We start from the raw sequence: 15,235 nt of genomic DNA on the forward strand, positions 1-15,235 counted from the left end.
GGCAGACCGCCATTTACTGTATACAACGCGCTCTATAAATGCGCATCTGGAGAGTGTGCATTTTACCTATACCCCGCACTTCACCTGAACACTGAATCATGTACAACTGGGTATAACAGAGTCACCTTGGTTATAATCATTGAAAGCGTTGATGTTTATTGGAACTGTGATCACATCCATTTGAACTTTACTTTTTCTATATATTGTATCATCAGAGCAATTCCTTTAACGCACATATTTGAATTATCAATTGGACGCCCTCTTGATTTATTTAGGACATATTTATTCTTGGTACTACTTAAGTGCTGCACAATTATCTTATTCATTGTCCTAATCTGTCAAAATGGGGGTTATAGGTTAGTGAACATCTAATAGCTATAATACATGAGGATATGAAATTGTTATTTAATAATAGTACTAAACATTGTTTCACTTGGCTTTTGCAGATATTCCAGGAACTTGCCACTTTTGATGTTTCAGATGCTTTTGGGACTGGAAAGGATGATGGACATTTTTGGTGGCCAGGTCTGGGTTCTCAGAGGAAACGACGCTCATCAGTTTTTTCATGGCATTGGGATATTACCAAGGATGCTAGGTTTGCTTTCACAGTAAGTGAGGCTAATAGAAGTAAAAATAGGCTGTGTCTAGGCCCTTATAGTTTGCACAAAAAAGTGAAGAAAGCATTGTAAAAACTATAAAACCAGGAAGTAATAAGGAAATCAAATGACAATAAGACTGATATATTGTCTGCGTTTGTTTTTCTTTTATTCATTGTTTAGGTTTTACCATTATAAAAAACAGTTTTACAACAGGAATGCTGTGCTGTATATTGCCACATTATCCAGTACATAGTGCATTCTTCTTAGATTATGACATATACAATGTAGACAATTTGTTGTGTCAAGTACAGTACATCACAAAAATAAAAGCCAAGGAGGAGAGATGGGGAAAGGATAGGCTTTGCCCTACTGGTATGCACTCTTTTCCTAATTCAGCTTTTTATCAACCCTGCCTAAATACATGCCATCCCATGTGGAGTAATGGGGGAGTAGTAGAAAGTAGCCTTCCAAGCTGAGATTTAATGCTGTGTTGTGCACCTATGGGGACAAGCTTGATGTTTATGAGGACAGCAGGAGGTACATATAAAAGGAGAGAGAAGGGAGAATGCTGAGGAAAGAAGGTTGTGAGCAAGGAAAAAAAAGGGGAGGTCTTAAGGTAATGTTGCTATTACATCACGGTTTCGATTTAAATAGAAAAAAATGGAACCCTCATGTCCCTGATCAAAGGTGGTGTCAGCTCGCTCGTGTCCACCAAAGCAATATTTTCTTGTAGTCCTGAGAGTAAATGAAGTATTTCCAGTAGTATCACATTGAATTGAAGGTGTCAAGTCTGTTTTGTTTTTGTGAACATCAGTTCTTCCATCTCACAGATGTATTTAAGCTGATTCATCTGTTTCTTTACGGAACATATATGTGTGGAGAGCAGGTCTAAGTATCACAGCCTGAGCTGTGGTATTTAAATGTATATGGAGAGATTTTGTTTTATGGGGCAGGGCAGAATTGTGTATGAACATGGATGAGATAAAACTCTGGTGAAGGTCTGAAGCTAACTCCTAAACTATTAGTCAGTATATTATGGATATCTTTCCAGAATGTCTGTATGGCTGGGCAAAACCAGAAGATGTATAAAAATATGCCCTTTTCTTTTTGGCAGTTCCAGCACATTAGGGGTATTTGTTGGTTATATTGTTTAGGACGACTAGAATTCTGTACCAGAGGGGTCGATTTACTAAAACTGAAGAATGCAAAATCTGGTGCAGCTCTGCATAGAAACCAATCAGCTTCCATTTTTTTTTGTCAAAGTTTAATTGAACAAGCTGAAGTTAGAAGCTGATTGTCTACCATGCACAGTTGCACCAGATTTTGCACTCTCCAGTTTTAGTAAATCAACCCCAGTGTGTCATGATCTTGTAAGTTTCTCTGGTATGGCTACTGAGCGAACTCTTGTGGTGTACAAGCAAGTAAATATCTTACAATGTTTCCTCCCAAATTCATTATATATACACACACATGCACGTGCACTCGCTTCATCCTCAATACTTGTGTAAGGTGCAGCCTCCGTAGCAAGATAATCAGTTGAAAGGAAAGTCCTGTGCTTCTACAAAGTAGGGGTCCAAGAAACTAACAAATGTTTTTCTTTTCCTTGATGCCTGTCCAGGAGACAGGATTGGTTGTGATGACAGATGTGGTAAGTCTAAATTACAGACAGAGCGATGGAATGTACACAGATGAGGCAGTTCCAGCTTTCCAGCCGCACACAGGAACACTGGTGACATCGTCTCATAACAGAGTAGCACCCCGGTAAGTTAACAGAAACTTGCTTTTTCAGCAAAGAATACCACACCAATTACTGTCAATCAAATAGCAAGGTCCAAATGTACCAGTTTATCTCTAGTGATTTATATTAAAATTGACAAAGGCTATGTATCCTGAGCACTATCTCCAATTATTGTCCAGTGACACTGGGGATAGATCTAATTATCACATTTCTATTATCTAGTGCAAGGGTGTCAAACTCAATTTCATTACGAGCCACATCAGCATTCCAGTTGCCCTCAAAAGGCCATTTGTATCTGTAAGACTATATAAATTTATCTATTCTTTATCATATTAAATGATACCCTCTGCATTCCATTAGTACTGGTTTTAGTAATAACTTAACACTTAGGCTGTGAAGGGCAGGTGCAGACTGGCAGAGAGCCCACTCATACTCCTGTAGGATATGATACAAGTCTAAAAGTGAGGGTTACACACCACTGGTATCACCCACAAGAAACTTTACTGGAGACTGCTCAGACAGAACACGTTTCTGCTATGTTGTTCTGTCTGAGCAGTCTCCAATAACGTTTCTTGTGGATGATACCAAGGGTGTGAGACCCTCCATTTCAGCTGGCATAGAATTGTATTATTCTCATAATATTTATAAGCAGATGTCCAGAGCACCCCACCTCCTTTACATCTGATGTCAAGAGCCCCCCAACAGTGGTGTCCCGAGGCAGGTGCGGGGGGTGCGGTCCGCACCGGTGACACCTACCGCATGTTGTGACACCGGACCCGCTCCACAAAAAGGTAAGCTTTAAAGCAAGCTGACGATCCCTGCAGGATGGATACAATCCATCCTGCTTGGATCGTCGGCTTTCTTTACAACTTACCTTTTCTTGGAGCGGGTCTGGTGTCACCCCGTGTATGTTGCATGCCAAGGATCCTGTGGGGATCGTCGGCATGCAACCTATACAGGGTGACACCGGTGTAGCGGCAAGATGTGTCTCCCATCCCCTCCCTCCTAGATTGTAAGCTCCAAGGAGCAGGGCCCTCGAACCCCTTATGTATTGTATTGTATTGTTACTGTGCTGTCTCGTGTACTGTCTCCCATTATAATGTACAGCACTGAGAAAACTGTTGGCGCTATATAAATACTGTATAATAATAATAATAATAATGTAGATATGTCCTCCCGAAGCAACTGCGCATGTCCCGGTTTCAGACATAAGAAGCCGATCACCGATCACCAGCTGTAGTACAGAGCTGCCACAGTTAACCCCTTTTAGGCTGCACAGCTGATTATTTGGGAGCATAATGGATCGGAGAGAGGACAGTTACATGGGGGGGAGTGACATTGGGAGTACAGACACATGTGGGGCGGACAGTAACATGGAGAAGACAGTGACATGTGGGGGGGGGGGGGGGGTCAGTGATATGGGGGGGCCTTTGTAGCAGCAAGATGTGTCTCCCATGTAGATATGTCCCCCTTGAAGCAAATTGGCATGGAAGGGGTTACTTCACCAGAAGGTACATGGTTGGATACAGTAGTTCTATCATCCATTGATCGTGCCTGAAACCGGGACATGCTAGTTGCTTCAGGGGGGACATATCTACATGGGAGACACATCTTGCCACTACGGACCCGCTCCAAGAAAAGGTTAGTTGTAAAGAAAGCCTTGGTGACACCCCCTCCGACGATCCCGCAGGATGGATCGGATCTGTGGATTGAGCATAATGGATCGGAGTCCGATCCATTATGCTCAGTCTGCAGATCCGATCCATTCTGTAGGATCGACGGAGGAGGTGTCACCAAGTGTTACCGCACCGGGTGACACCAACCCTAGGAACGCCTCTGCCCCCCACCCAGAAGTCAAGAGTCCCTCACTCTCCCTTACATCACAGTGCACCTCCTTACTTTGTGCAGCTGCGGGAAAGAAGCTGGGGGCAGAGATGGGAAGCAGAAAGTGCAGGGTCTGGAGGAGGACCAGAGGAGGGCTGCTGGAGTCTTCTGAATGCTGAGACCAGGGAAGGCAGAGATGTGAGGGGGTGCTGCGGCTGCACAGGAAAACATAAGGTCTGGTGGAGGAGTTCTGTCCTTCTCTCTGCTGATGACTGCTGAGACAAGGTGGGGGCAGAGAAGAAGTGTAGGAGCTGCAGTAGAAGCACGAGGGCCAAAAAAAATGGCCTCATGAGTCGGGTGTTTGACACTTGATCTATTGCCTGCTCTTCTCTGTCTTCACCTCTCTAATATATTAGAAAAGTAGAACAGAGAAGGGCCTGGATCCAAGACATGAGTTTACACAGTGCTAAGTGCCATGTAAAAAAAACCTGACACTTTTTAACATTTGTCTATAATTATGACTGATTTTCTTACAGATTTGAGAGAAGAAAAAGGACTTTCTTTCCTGAAACCCTGGTCTGGCACTGCTTCAATGTCAGGTAAACTAGACTAAAATTACAAAACCTTTCACATTGGATGACAGTCTGTAAAATGTTGTATTATTTTGCTTCCTGTAAACAGTTAAATATGTTTTTCTTTAACTCATGTAAATCATGTGATCCCTTACAATATTGTTTTATGGTAAACACACTCTAATCTCACTCCTGATTGTGGATCATTTAGGGATAATTTAAGAGTCAGTGATAAGTACTGTTAGTGGCAGAAACCATCGCTCGTGTAGGTTTTCCAATTTTTTTTAAATTGAATCATTGGGTGATGAAGCTGATCCTGCCATTTAGAGGAAGGGTAGAAGTGGAAAACAGTGTCTGTGCTGCTTTCTTTTTTAGGGTAGTCTTATGTTTCAGGATCCTCATCACAGTTTGTGACTGGGTTTGTGTCTTTTGTGGATTCATATCTGCCTGTATATAGCCAGCTTTAGAGACTTACAAATTACTGTTTACCCTATAATGTATGCTTTTTGTCAAAATATAATTTCTTAAAAAATCCAAAGTAACCAAAACAAGGAAAACCAGACATTTGCAGAGGTTACAATTTCAGACAATGAGGATTTCAGAATTTTGACTGTTCCTGGAAATCAGGTAGTGGTGGCAGTTATGGAGTTAGTATGATATTATTTTTTAATTGCAATTTATGCAGTGCAGGAACGGAGCATCTTGAGACTCCTTAGTAATCTGAAATCTGGACAGCACAAATTGTAGAACCTGTAGTTGTACATAGTTAACCCTCCATGTTCTAACCAGTTCTAAATTTCTGACTTCTGACTTTGTACAGCAGGGGCCTGCCATCTGAAAAATTGGTCAAGGGAACAAGAAAGGGCAATAAATTATACTGTTATGATCAGGTGTCACCAAGTATTCTATGCAGAGTTGTAGCGAAGACAGTTTAGTTCATTGGGCACTGTCGAATTTCTTATATGAAAGTAGGAGGTGGCAATGTTTGAGTTGTCTTGTATGGGCTTTCCAGAGGATGAAAGAGGAGTGGTGTGGTCAGGGAATGTAACGTGGTGGTAAAGCCTGATGGAATGAATGTATCTGCTAATTAGTTTACTATAAAGTGGGACTAAATATCACAATAGGAGCTATTTTGATTTACACAGATGCATGAACCTTTTCTGTCTTCCCAGTGATACTTCTGGTGAGACTGAACTGCATATAGAGGTCCCAGACTCTATAACTACATGGGTAACAGAGGCCATTGGTATGTCTGAAGAAACAGGACTTGGAGTTGCCAGATCAGCATATCTGAAAACATTCAAATCATTCTTCATTGATTTCACACTGCCATACCATGTGATAAGAGGGGAGCAAGTCAAAATTCCGCTCACAGTTTACAATTACCTTCCCATCACTGTTGAGGTAAGAAGTTATTACTTACCTTCTTTGTTCATCCTGTGGCTTTGTAACTGACATAGCCAGAATCTGGCCAAGGTTATGTGCTTAGATATCAATTTGTGCCTATGAGAAGTGATTTTTTATTTTATTGTTCATTAAAGAACATAGGTATTCAGAAACAGTTGGGTTATACTGCTGCCTACAATTGTTTTTGACACTAGCAAACAGTACAATTGTAAGCTAGTTCCTAGGGCCGGATCTAGCCTTTCTGATCTGTGGGTGAAGTAACAGAACGTTGGGGCATACTGTTAGCACACCTTCATTTTATTCTTTCCATCTAACTCTCCCTGTTTTTCTGTCTAACCAGGTCTCCCCCTTGCATTGGCTGTGTATGAGTTACTGACAGTCTTTCACACAGTGTGACAAAGATGCAGGGAACCGGTATTCTCTATTCACTCTATTCACAGTGCATGTCGGTATCACGAGTCATGATCTAGAAGTAACATCTGACATTGCTTGTGGATAGTGCTGAGGCGATGCAGGAGTGACCATGACAAAATGCACATGCATTAGGCCAACGGTTTTCAACCTCTTTTCAGTCATGGCACCCTTTAAAAGTATGCAAAGTCATGAGGCACCCAAGTTCCAAACTGTATTCATAGGGTTAAAGAACACTGACATCTGCTCAGGAGGATGATGTCACCCTCTCCTTGGCACCACATAGGGAAGTCCTCTTTTCACATCAGCGTTTCACCTTCACATCAAAGTGCCCCATCACATCACAGGCAGCCCCTTTCACATCACAGGTCCCCCCCCGTACATCAGAGATAGCCCTTAACTTCAGAGTCCCTTCATTATATCAGAGTCTATCACACCAGAGTCCCTCCATTCACATTAGAGTCCCCACTTCATATCAGAGTTCCCACAGCCCTTCCACTTCAGGATACCAATGTCACTGGTCCAGGGGGTGCACAACTAAAATCTGGGGGATACAGTCCTCTTTTGCACCCCCCTAGATCTGGCCCTGCCAGTTCCCATATAACCCCTCCTTTACTCAGCATACCTTGGTCCTGTACTAGTGTCCTAGGAGGTTGGACATCTTTTCTTCAGCTTTGCTGAAAAAAATCAATTTTTTGTAAGCCTCTTTGCTTCTTAGCAATTTTTTTCATCTGTGATTTCAACCAAGATTTCTCACTGACACCGCTGCTGCACTAGATGTGTGCAGACAGTCTCAAAAGTGACATTCAAGCACTGGGATCTGCATTGTATCACTCTCTAGACCTGAATGTACTGTGTTAGCCATGGAGCGCTTTCCCAACATCCAGAGCCATGGTACAGCCTCAGCTGTGACCCAGTTTCTGAAAACTTATGGAGTGAGTAGAACTAGGTGGGTTGAAGCATCAGGAGCTACCTCATTGTTTGCATCTTTGGGCATATTTTAAAATTTCCAGCCACTGCCAGTTTGACTGCAGGGTTAAGGCTAAAGGACCAAGCGCTGACATTCATTGGGTGCTGTGTGCTCTTGCTTTCACCATTTAGCCTAAAGGAAGTACCATCCCTCTGCTGTTTCTGCTCCTGAAAATGACATGAATCTCCAGTTTCTAGTTTCTTTTCACTGCCCGCCTACAATCTCCTGGTCATCTACAGCCGCCTGAAATCTTCATCAGCACCAGCTGCCCAGGTTTGGAGTATCTGCTTCACATTGGGCATAGTTACATTAACCCTATCACTGTGCAAATGAAATATGTCTTCACTAAGACATGCAGAGGACAGTCCAGCTGCATGTGTGAGCTCGGCCCATACTTTCCCAGCGGTTCAAGGGGTGTTTACTCGTTAATCATGACTTGTAATCTGGAAACAGAGACCCATATTTCTATAGGTTTGTTACCATCAGAGTCTTCCTCAGCTCCCACTGGTGAGGATGAGTCCTTCCCCATGTCCACAAGGATACTTTATAGCTGTTTGTGCTTAGCTATTGGGGCATTTTGCCTACAGTAGAACGCTGAGCATGCTGTGGCACCATCCCCTGCAGAGTCTGTCTCTGACCCTCCTGAGCCCTAAAATCAAGTAAGGCCCTGCCATTTTCTGACTCGTATTAAGAGTTCCAACAGTCTATGAAGGGAATGTTTTTGAGGCACCATAGTCCTCTGCCATTGACTCGGATTTACAATCTTTATTGATGCAGTATGAATTACCCTGCACATGGAGGATCGGCCTGCTTTTCTAGACCTAGGGTCTTTCAGAGCTCCTACAGTTCAGTGAGGGACTGTTTGTATATCCAGGTGTTTTTTTTAGGTACCATGCCTCCTAAGCATTTGGGTGCTGAGAACACCCCATTTAATCCACAAGCTAACTCCTTGTGTCTAGATCCTCCTACTCCTACAGTTGCCCCTCACTATCTTTCTTTTTGATACTGCACATGCATGTAACTTCTTAGGCCTTCTAGGGTTTCCTGCACCCTGGGACCTTTTGCCCCTGTTAAAGTGGAGACTCAGCTTCTGGAGTTGCACCCTCTGTGGGTACCCACTTCCTCCTATATCCTTGGGTAATGTTGAATCCCTCATGGTACCTGGTCTCGAACTCCCTAACCTACATGGTTGCCTGAGACCAGTTTCTACTTTTCCCTGCCGTAAGTGTCTTTTCGGAGGCACCTGATACTATTTTTCAAGCATGACGCCTTGTTTCCACCCTAGTGCCTTTCCCAATGTGGGATGCTCAGATGACCTTTCCTAAAGAGGGTCAACGTTTTTCAGAACCCTTCAACAAGGTCTAACACCTGCAAGATTCGACTGCATAGGGCCTCACAGGTTCTATTGTGGGTAACAATCAGTTATCAGCAGGTGAGACAGCTAAAACCCTTGCCAAGAAAGTGTACCCTATGCTTCTTTGGATGTAACTTTCCCCCTGTGAAGTTTGTGGGTTTGGTTGACAGAACACACTCCTAAGTTTGTTTCCTGTTCTCAGTCCTGCTGTCAGTCCTTTTCAGCCTCCACCCCTATTGTTGAGGGTCTGGGCTCAGAGAGAGACTTCCATTTTTTTTTTAAATTTAAATATTTATTCATTTTCCATATAAAATACAAATTTCATCATTACTCTCATATAACATACAAAACCTTCAGATATATCCCAACCCTTAATTATATCCCTTTCAATCTTTATCCCCCTTCTATCTTTATTTCCTTCATGCCCCCTAACTAATACCCCCACCCTCCCCGAAAAACCAACCTTTCCCCACGAGTAAAACCACCCACTCTGCATTTCTCATTACATCTTTTCCTAAATAATATGTACTTTCTGCTATCCCACTCTACTACTTCATATTTTTCACCTTGGACACAAAATCTTCCCATTTTCCTCACCTCCTATAGTATAACCCCATCTTGTCTTCTTGCATATAATACAATTTCTCCATCCTATTTATCTGGTTCACTCTTTCCACCCAATCCTCTTCTCTCGGCACCTCTGAACTATGCCAAAAAGTTAGGTATAAGACCCTTTGCCGCATTCAGATAGTACCATATACCCGAATCCTTGTATTTATTCACTGATAGCTCTGAACTATGTAGTAGACACAACTCTGGGTCCAAACCTAACTTTGTCCCAGAGACCATCCCAATCAAATGAACTATTGTCTCCCAGAAACCTTGAATCTTTGGGCACTCCCACCATATATGATATAACGTACCTATCTTCCCACACCCCCGCCAACACTCTGGTGTATTCTCCCCACTCATCTTATATTCAACATTCGGTGCAATGTGCCATCTTGTTGAACACTTATAATTTACCTCCACCTCTCTCATGCTTATATTCTCGTGCGTTAGTCTATATATTTTCCTTTGTTTATCTTCATCTATCTCTATTCCTATATCGCTTTCCCATTTTACTATGTGCATTGACTTTGTGTGTGTGTCTAGCTCAGTGAGAATCTTATACACTTTTGCTGTGCCCCGTTTCCCATCTCCACGTGATTCCAACAGCCTCTCAAACAGATTCCAATCCTTTCTCATTCTCAAAGGTTTCGGAAGATTCCCGACAAAGTGTTTTAATTGGTGATATCTCCACTCATCAATCTTAATAAAAAGTTCCCTTTTATCCTTTTTCAAATCCTTAAGTGTTCTCAATTCCTGCCCTTCCATAATATCCCTCAGTTGAATATTCTCCTTTTTAAACCATTTTCCTGTGCTCTCCTCCCTACCTGGAGGAAAATATTCCGTGTTCCTCAGTGAAATTAATTGTGAATTAAAATCCCATTTCATAAGCTTGTGCAATTTATCCCAAACCTTTAAAACATTTAATGTATAAACACTCGTGGTATCTTTTAATCCTCTGTATTGTACTGGTACCCATATGATTTTACTCAAGTCAACTCCACTTAAATCATTTTCAATCTTAACCCACCTTTTCCCCTCTGGATTGTGTGTCCAGTCATAAATGTTTGCTAGAACTACTGCTCTATAATACCTCTTAAAATCTGGCACTCCCAATCCTCCCCTCTCTTTATTTCTATTCAACCAATCATAAGATATTCTAGGTTTTTTATTTTTCCATATATATCTTGTTAACATCTTTTTAATTACCTTGAAAAAATCCTCCGGAAGTGTAACTGGGATCATCTGAAATTTATACAGGATTTTAGGTACAATTACCATTTTTTGCAGATTTATACGCCCTATCCAAGACGGATATAATTAAATTTATACAGTTTCGTATATGAAGCAGTGAGTTTAACCCCTAGATATTTTATCTCTCTATCTTTCCATATAAAAGGGAATTCTTTTTGTATCTTTTCTTTTTCACTATTCGGAAGATTTACATTTAAGATCTCAGTTTTTGTTGGGTTGATCTTCAAATTTGATAGCTCCCCATACTCCTTTAAGCTCTTCATTAAATTTGGGAGTGTTATCCTAGGATTTCCCACATAGAACAACAGGTCATCCGCAAAGGCTGCCACTTTATGTTCAATTCCTCTCTATCTGTATTCCTTTTATATCCATGTTTTTCCTAATTGTTGCCAGCAAAGGTTCCAATGATAATACATATAGCATTGGGGACAGTGGGCATCCCTGTCTTGTTCCATTTGACATCCCAATAGGTTCCGACCTCTCTCTGTTAACTACAATAACCGTGGAGGGCTCTCTATACAGTTTTCCTATCCACTCTCTCATTCTAACTCCCAATCCTAGGGTTTCCAGAGTGTCCATCATAAAGCTCCAATCTACTCTATCGAATGTCTTTTCAGCATCAATCGAAAGCACCACTGCCGGAGTTTTCCCCTTCCTAGCCTTCTGGATAAGCAACAAAGTTCTCAACCCATTGTCTCTACCCTCCCTCTCTGGCACAAACCCCACCTGGTCTCCCTGAATCCATTCTGGCATTAAATCTTTCAACCTATTTTCTAAAACCTTTGCATATAACTTGGTGTCTATATTCAAAAGTGAAATTGGTCTATAACTAGAGCACTGAGAAGCATCCTTCTCTTCCTTTTGAATAAGCACTACATTGGCCTGTAAAGATTCCCGCCTCATCTCCATCTACCCACCCAGGGCGTTCATATATTTCTTCAATTTAGGTATTAACAATTCACTATATTTTTTATAGTACCTCACAGTATATCCATCTGGGCCTGGACTTTTCCCCGTCATGGTACTCTTTAATGCTATTTGTATTTCCTCCTGCGTAATTTCTAAATCAAGGGAATTTAGTTGATCTTCACTTAACTTCGATAGTCCTGCATTTTTTAAATATACCCTTCTTTTTTCTCTGCTCTCATTTCCACTTTTATTTACTGAATCTTGGGAAGTAATATTATACAATTTACTATAGTATTCCTTAAACACCTTGACGATCTCTTTAGTAGAATAAACTATTTCTCCCTTGGGGTTTCTTATTTTTTCTATATAAATCCTGTTTTTCTTTTTCCTCAAGGCTCTCATTAAATATTTTCCTGGTCTATCTCCCCATCTATACCTCTCACTTGCCACTCTATTAAAAACTCTTCTCCTCTCCTCCTCCATCACTAACTCTAGTTCCTTTCTCTTTTTTATTACCTTCTGTCTTATCTCTTTTGTTATTCTATTTTTATGTATCTGCTCCAGGTCACATATTTCTTTTAACATCCCAGTAAGTTTCTCTCTTCTTTCCCTTTTCTTTTTTGCCCCAGACGCGATCAATATACCTCTTATGTAGGCCTTATGGGACTCCCATACTTTAGCCACCGACACTTCCTCTGTCTCATTCTCCTGAAAAAAATCTTTCGATCTCTTCTCTAATCTTCTGATCAATCTCCTGATCCAGGAGAAGAGCTTCATTCAACTTCCATCCTATACCACCTGTCAACCGCCTCCCCCATTCTAATTTCATTATAACAGGGGCATGGTCTGAAAGAGACCTTTCCTCTATTTCTACTTTAGCCGCCATCTCTGTAAGTTGATGATCAACCAATATATAGTCCAGTCTTGAATACATCTCGTGTGCATTAGAGAAGAAAGTATAATCTCTCTCTTTTCCATGTATTACTCTCCGAATATCTACCAGTTGGCACTCATGCATCACCTTCTTTAAAGTTCTCAAAGACCTACCTCCCTCTCGCTACACAGAAGAAGTCGTATCCATTTGTGGATCCATACAAAAATTCAAGTCCCCTGACACTATCAAGCGTCCCTTTTTGAAGGCCATCAGTTTTCTCAAAACATCTTTCAGATATACCTCCGGTCTCTTATTTGGGCAATAAATATTCGCAATTGTACATTCCATCTCTTGCAATCTACCTTTCAAAAATAGAAATCTCCCCTCAGGATCTATTTCTCTCTCCTCTATCTCCAACCTTATGTTTTTGCAAACCCTATTGCTACTCCCTTAGCTCTCTTAATTGGGGAATCTGCATAAAACCATGTTGGGTAGTTTCTGGAGTTCAATTTAATATTTGACTTAATCTCAAGATGTGTCTCCTGCAGAAAAACCACCAAAGCTTCTCTATGTTGCAACTCTTTAAATAACTTAAATCTCTTCCCCGGACAATTCAACCCATTTACATTATATGTTATAATCCGTAAATCTTCCATATTTCTTGTATTTCTACTTTTACACCTCCTTCTATCATGCAGAGTGTTTTCCCTAAAACCCCACCCAGACCACATACCTTCCGACTCCCCATCCCACCCCTCCTCCCATCCATCACCTCCCTCCTCTCCCCCCCTCCCATCCCACCCATCCCACCCATCTCCCAATCCATTCCCTCCCACCCCCTCATCCCCCCCTCGCTACCCCTCCCATTTTTAGGCTTCCAATTTGCCTATTAACCATTTGTGGTCCTAGTCCCACGTTTGATTTGAACCTCGGGGTTAAACTCCGCCCATGAGCGGCTCTCCCTCTCTCCAACCTCCCCAATTACCCCCCATCTATTTAATTAACCCGGTAAATTATCACCAGACTTTAAGAACTGAGATCCAGGGGAGGTATAGTAAGGTAGGAGCAAGGAGAGAAAAAAAAACACCCCTTCCTCCTCCCTACTTTCCCCCCCTAACAAGCTGCCAGTCCTCTTTTCCCATAACTCCTCTTTCTCTATCTGCTTCTTCCCATCCAGCAATCTCTAGTCTCTGCAAGTCCAATCTATCACAGAAGTCTCTCAAATCTTCAGGGAACCTCAAATAAGCTGTAACTCCATTCTTAAATCCGATTAAGCCCGCTGGGGTCCCCCATCTATAATGCACATTCTGCTTTCTCATCTGCTCTAACAAGGGTTTCAAGAATCTCCTTTTCCATAAAGTCTCAGGTGTTAAATCCGCAAACATCTGAATGTCCATTACTCCATACTTAATATTTGTTCTTTCTTTGATCTTCCTCCAAATCTCTTCTTTATCCCCATATTTATGGAATTGAACAATTATGTCTCTCGGTTTTTCCTTCCCGTTACCTTGTTGAAACTTTCCTATTCTGAAAGCTCCATCCAATTTGATCGACTCTGTATCAGATCTGTCCATTATGGAGTTTACAATTTTACAAACTACTACATGCAAATCTTCCCCTTTTGAAATCTTTGGGACTCCACGTATCCTAAGATTTTTCCTCCTATCCCTGTTTTCCTGTACCTCCATCCTATATAGCAACTTCTTCTGAACTTTCCCAATATCAGTTATCTTTTTTTCTAATTCAGATATGTTTTGGGCCTGGTTTTTAACTTTCTCCTCCGTTTCTTCCACTCTCAATAACAACTGCCCCAAATCATTTCGAATAGTTGCCATTTCTTGCTTTATTGTTTTCTCAAGATTTTTAAACATTTCTGCCATCTCTTTTTTATTCGGTACTTGTAGTTCACTTTCAAGATCTTTCACCTCCATATTTACTCCCATTTGTTGACTACTACTATTCATACTCAGCGATAGTCTAGGACTGTTTTCCAAACTAGTTTCCATTACACCTTGGGTCCTTTCTGGGGTCGCATTTCCCTGGGACGTATATTTTTTGATCGTACCAGTTTGGGACCCTTTGGGCCCACTTCCTTTAACATTTTTGTTCTTCATATCTTCTGTATATCTTAATCTCGTCTACAAAGCTCAGGATAGGTAAATATTAAATTTATATACTGGGAACTCAGACTTGGCTTGATATATATTCCTTTACTCTCGTTTCTAGTTCTCTCAGTCCTCTCTTCTCTCCCACTCCTTCATGACCCCCGGGAATCCCCCCTTCTCTCTTTCGCCTCCTGCTCCTCTATATGGCTCCATACAATATATAGCCTCTTGCAAGCCCCAGCCGCTCACACTCACCCTCCTTTTCTTCTCCTGCGAGCCGGCTCCGGGTTTCAGGTGCCAGTTTCTCCACACAAGTTCAGTCCTTAGGGGGATTCTTCGGGGTCTTTTCTTCTCTTTATTCCCCCATTTTAGTAGGGGTTCCAGCCAGGGAGAACGGGCTAGTGCACAGGCTTGACTCGCCTCCACAAAATTGGCTGGTAAGCGAGCTGGGGAGCGGACCGGCGTCTCCCTCTCTCCTCTGGACGCCGGCTGGCTTCCTCCCCTCCCAGCACTCCTTTGCGGCTGACCACGTGATCCCTCCGCGTCACCTCATCTCCCGGCAACCCGACGCCTCTGTCCTGGGTCCTTGCCGGCGCACTCCATGGAGAC

General features: G+C 42.0%; 1 protein-coding gene across 2 annotated transcripts in view; it reads left to right on the plus strand.

The window, feature by feature from the left end:
• CPAMD8 (C3 and PZP like alpha-2-macroglobulin domain containing 8) overlaps positions 1-15,235 on the plus strand; it is a 204,962-nt gene that overhangs the window by 81,231 nt on the left and 108,496 nt on the right. For both annotated transcript variants that reach the window (XM_089667566.1, XM_089667561.1), the window contains exons 17-20: positions 447-608; positions 2,218-2,360; positions 4,698-4,760; positions 5,906-6,137. In XM_089667566.1, coding sequence (XP_089523692.1) covers positions 447-608; positions 2,218-2,360; positions 4,698-4,760; positions 5,906-6,137 — 600 coding nt within the window. The remainder of the gene's footprint in view (positions 1-446; positions 609-2,217; positions 2,361-4,697; positions 4,761-5,905; positions 6,138-15,235) is intronic.

Source organism: Staurois parvus, unplaced genomic scaffold (genome assembly GCF_062004578.1).
Source record: "Staurois parvus isolate SC_StPar_1 unplaced genomic scaffold, SC_StPar_1.0 ptg000053l, whole genome shotgun sequence".
NCBI classification, from domain to species: Eukaryota; Metazoa; Chordata; class Amphibia; order Anura; family Ranidae; genus Staurois; species Staurois parvus.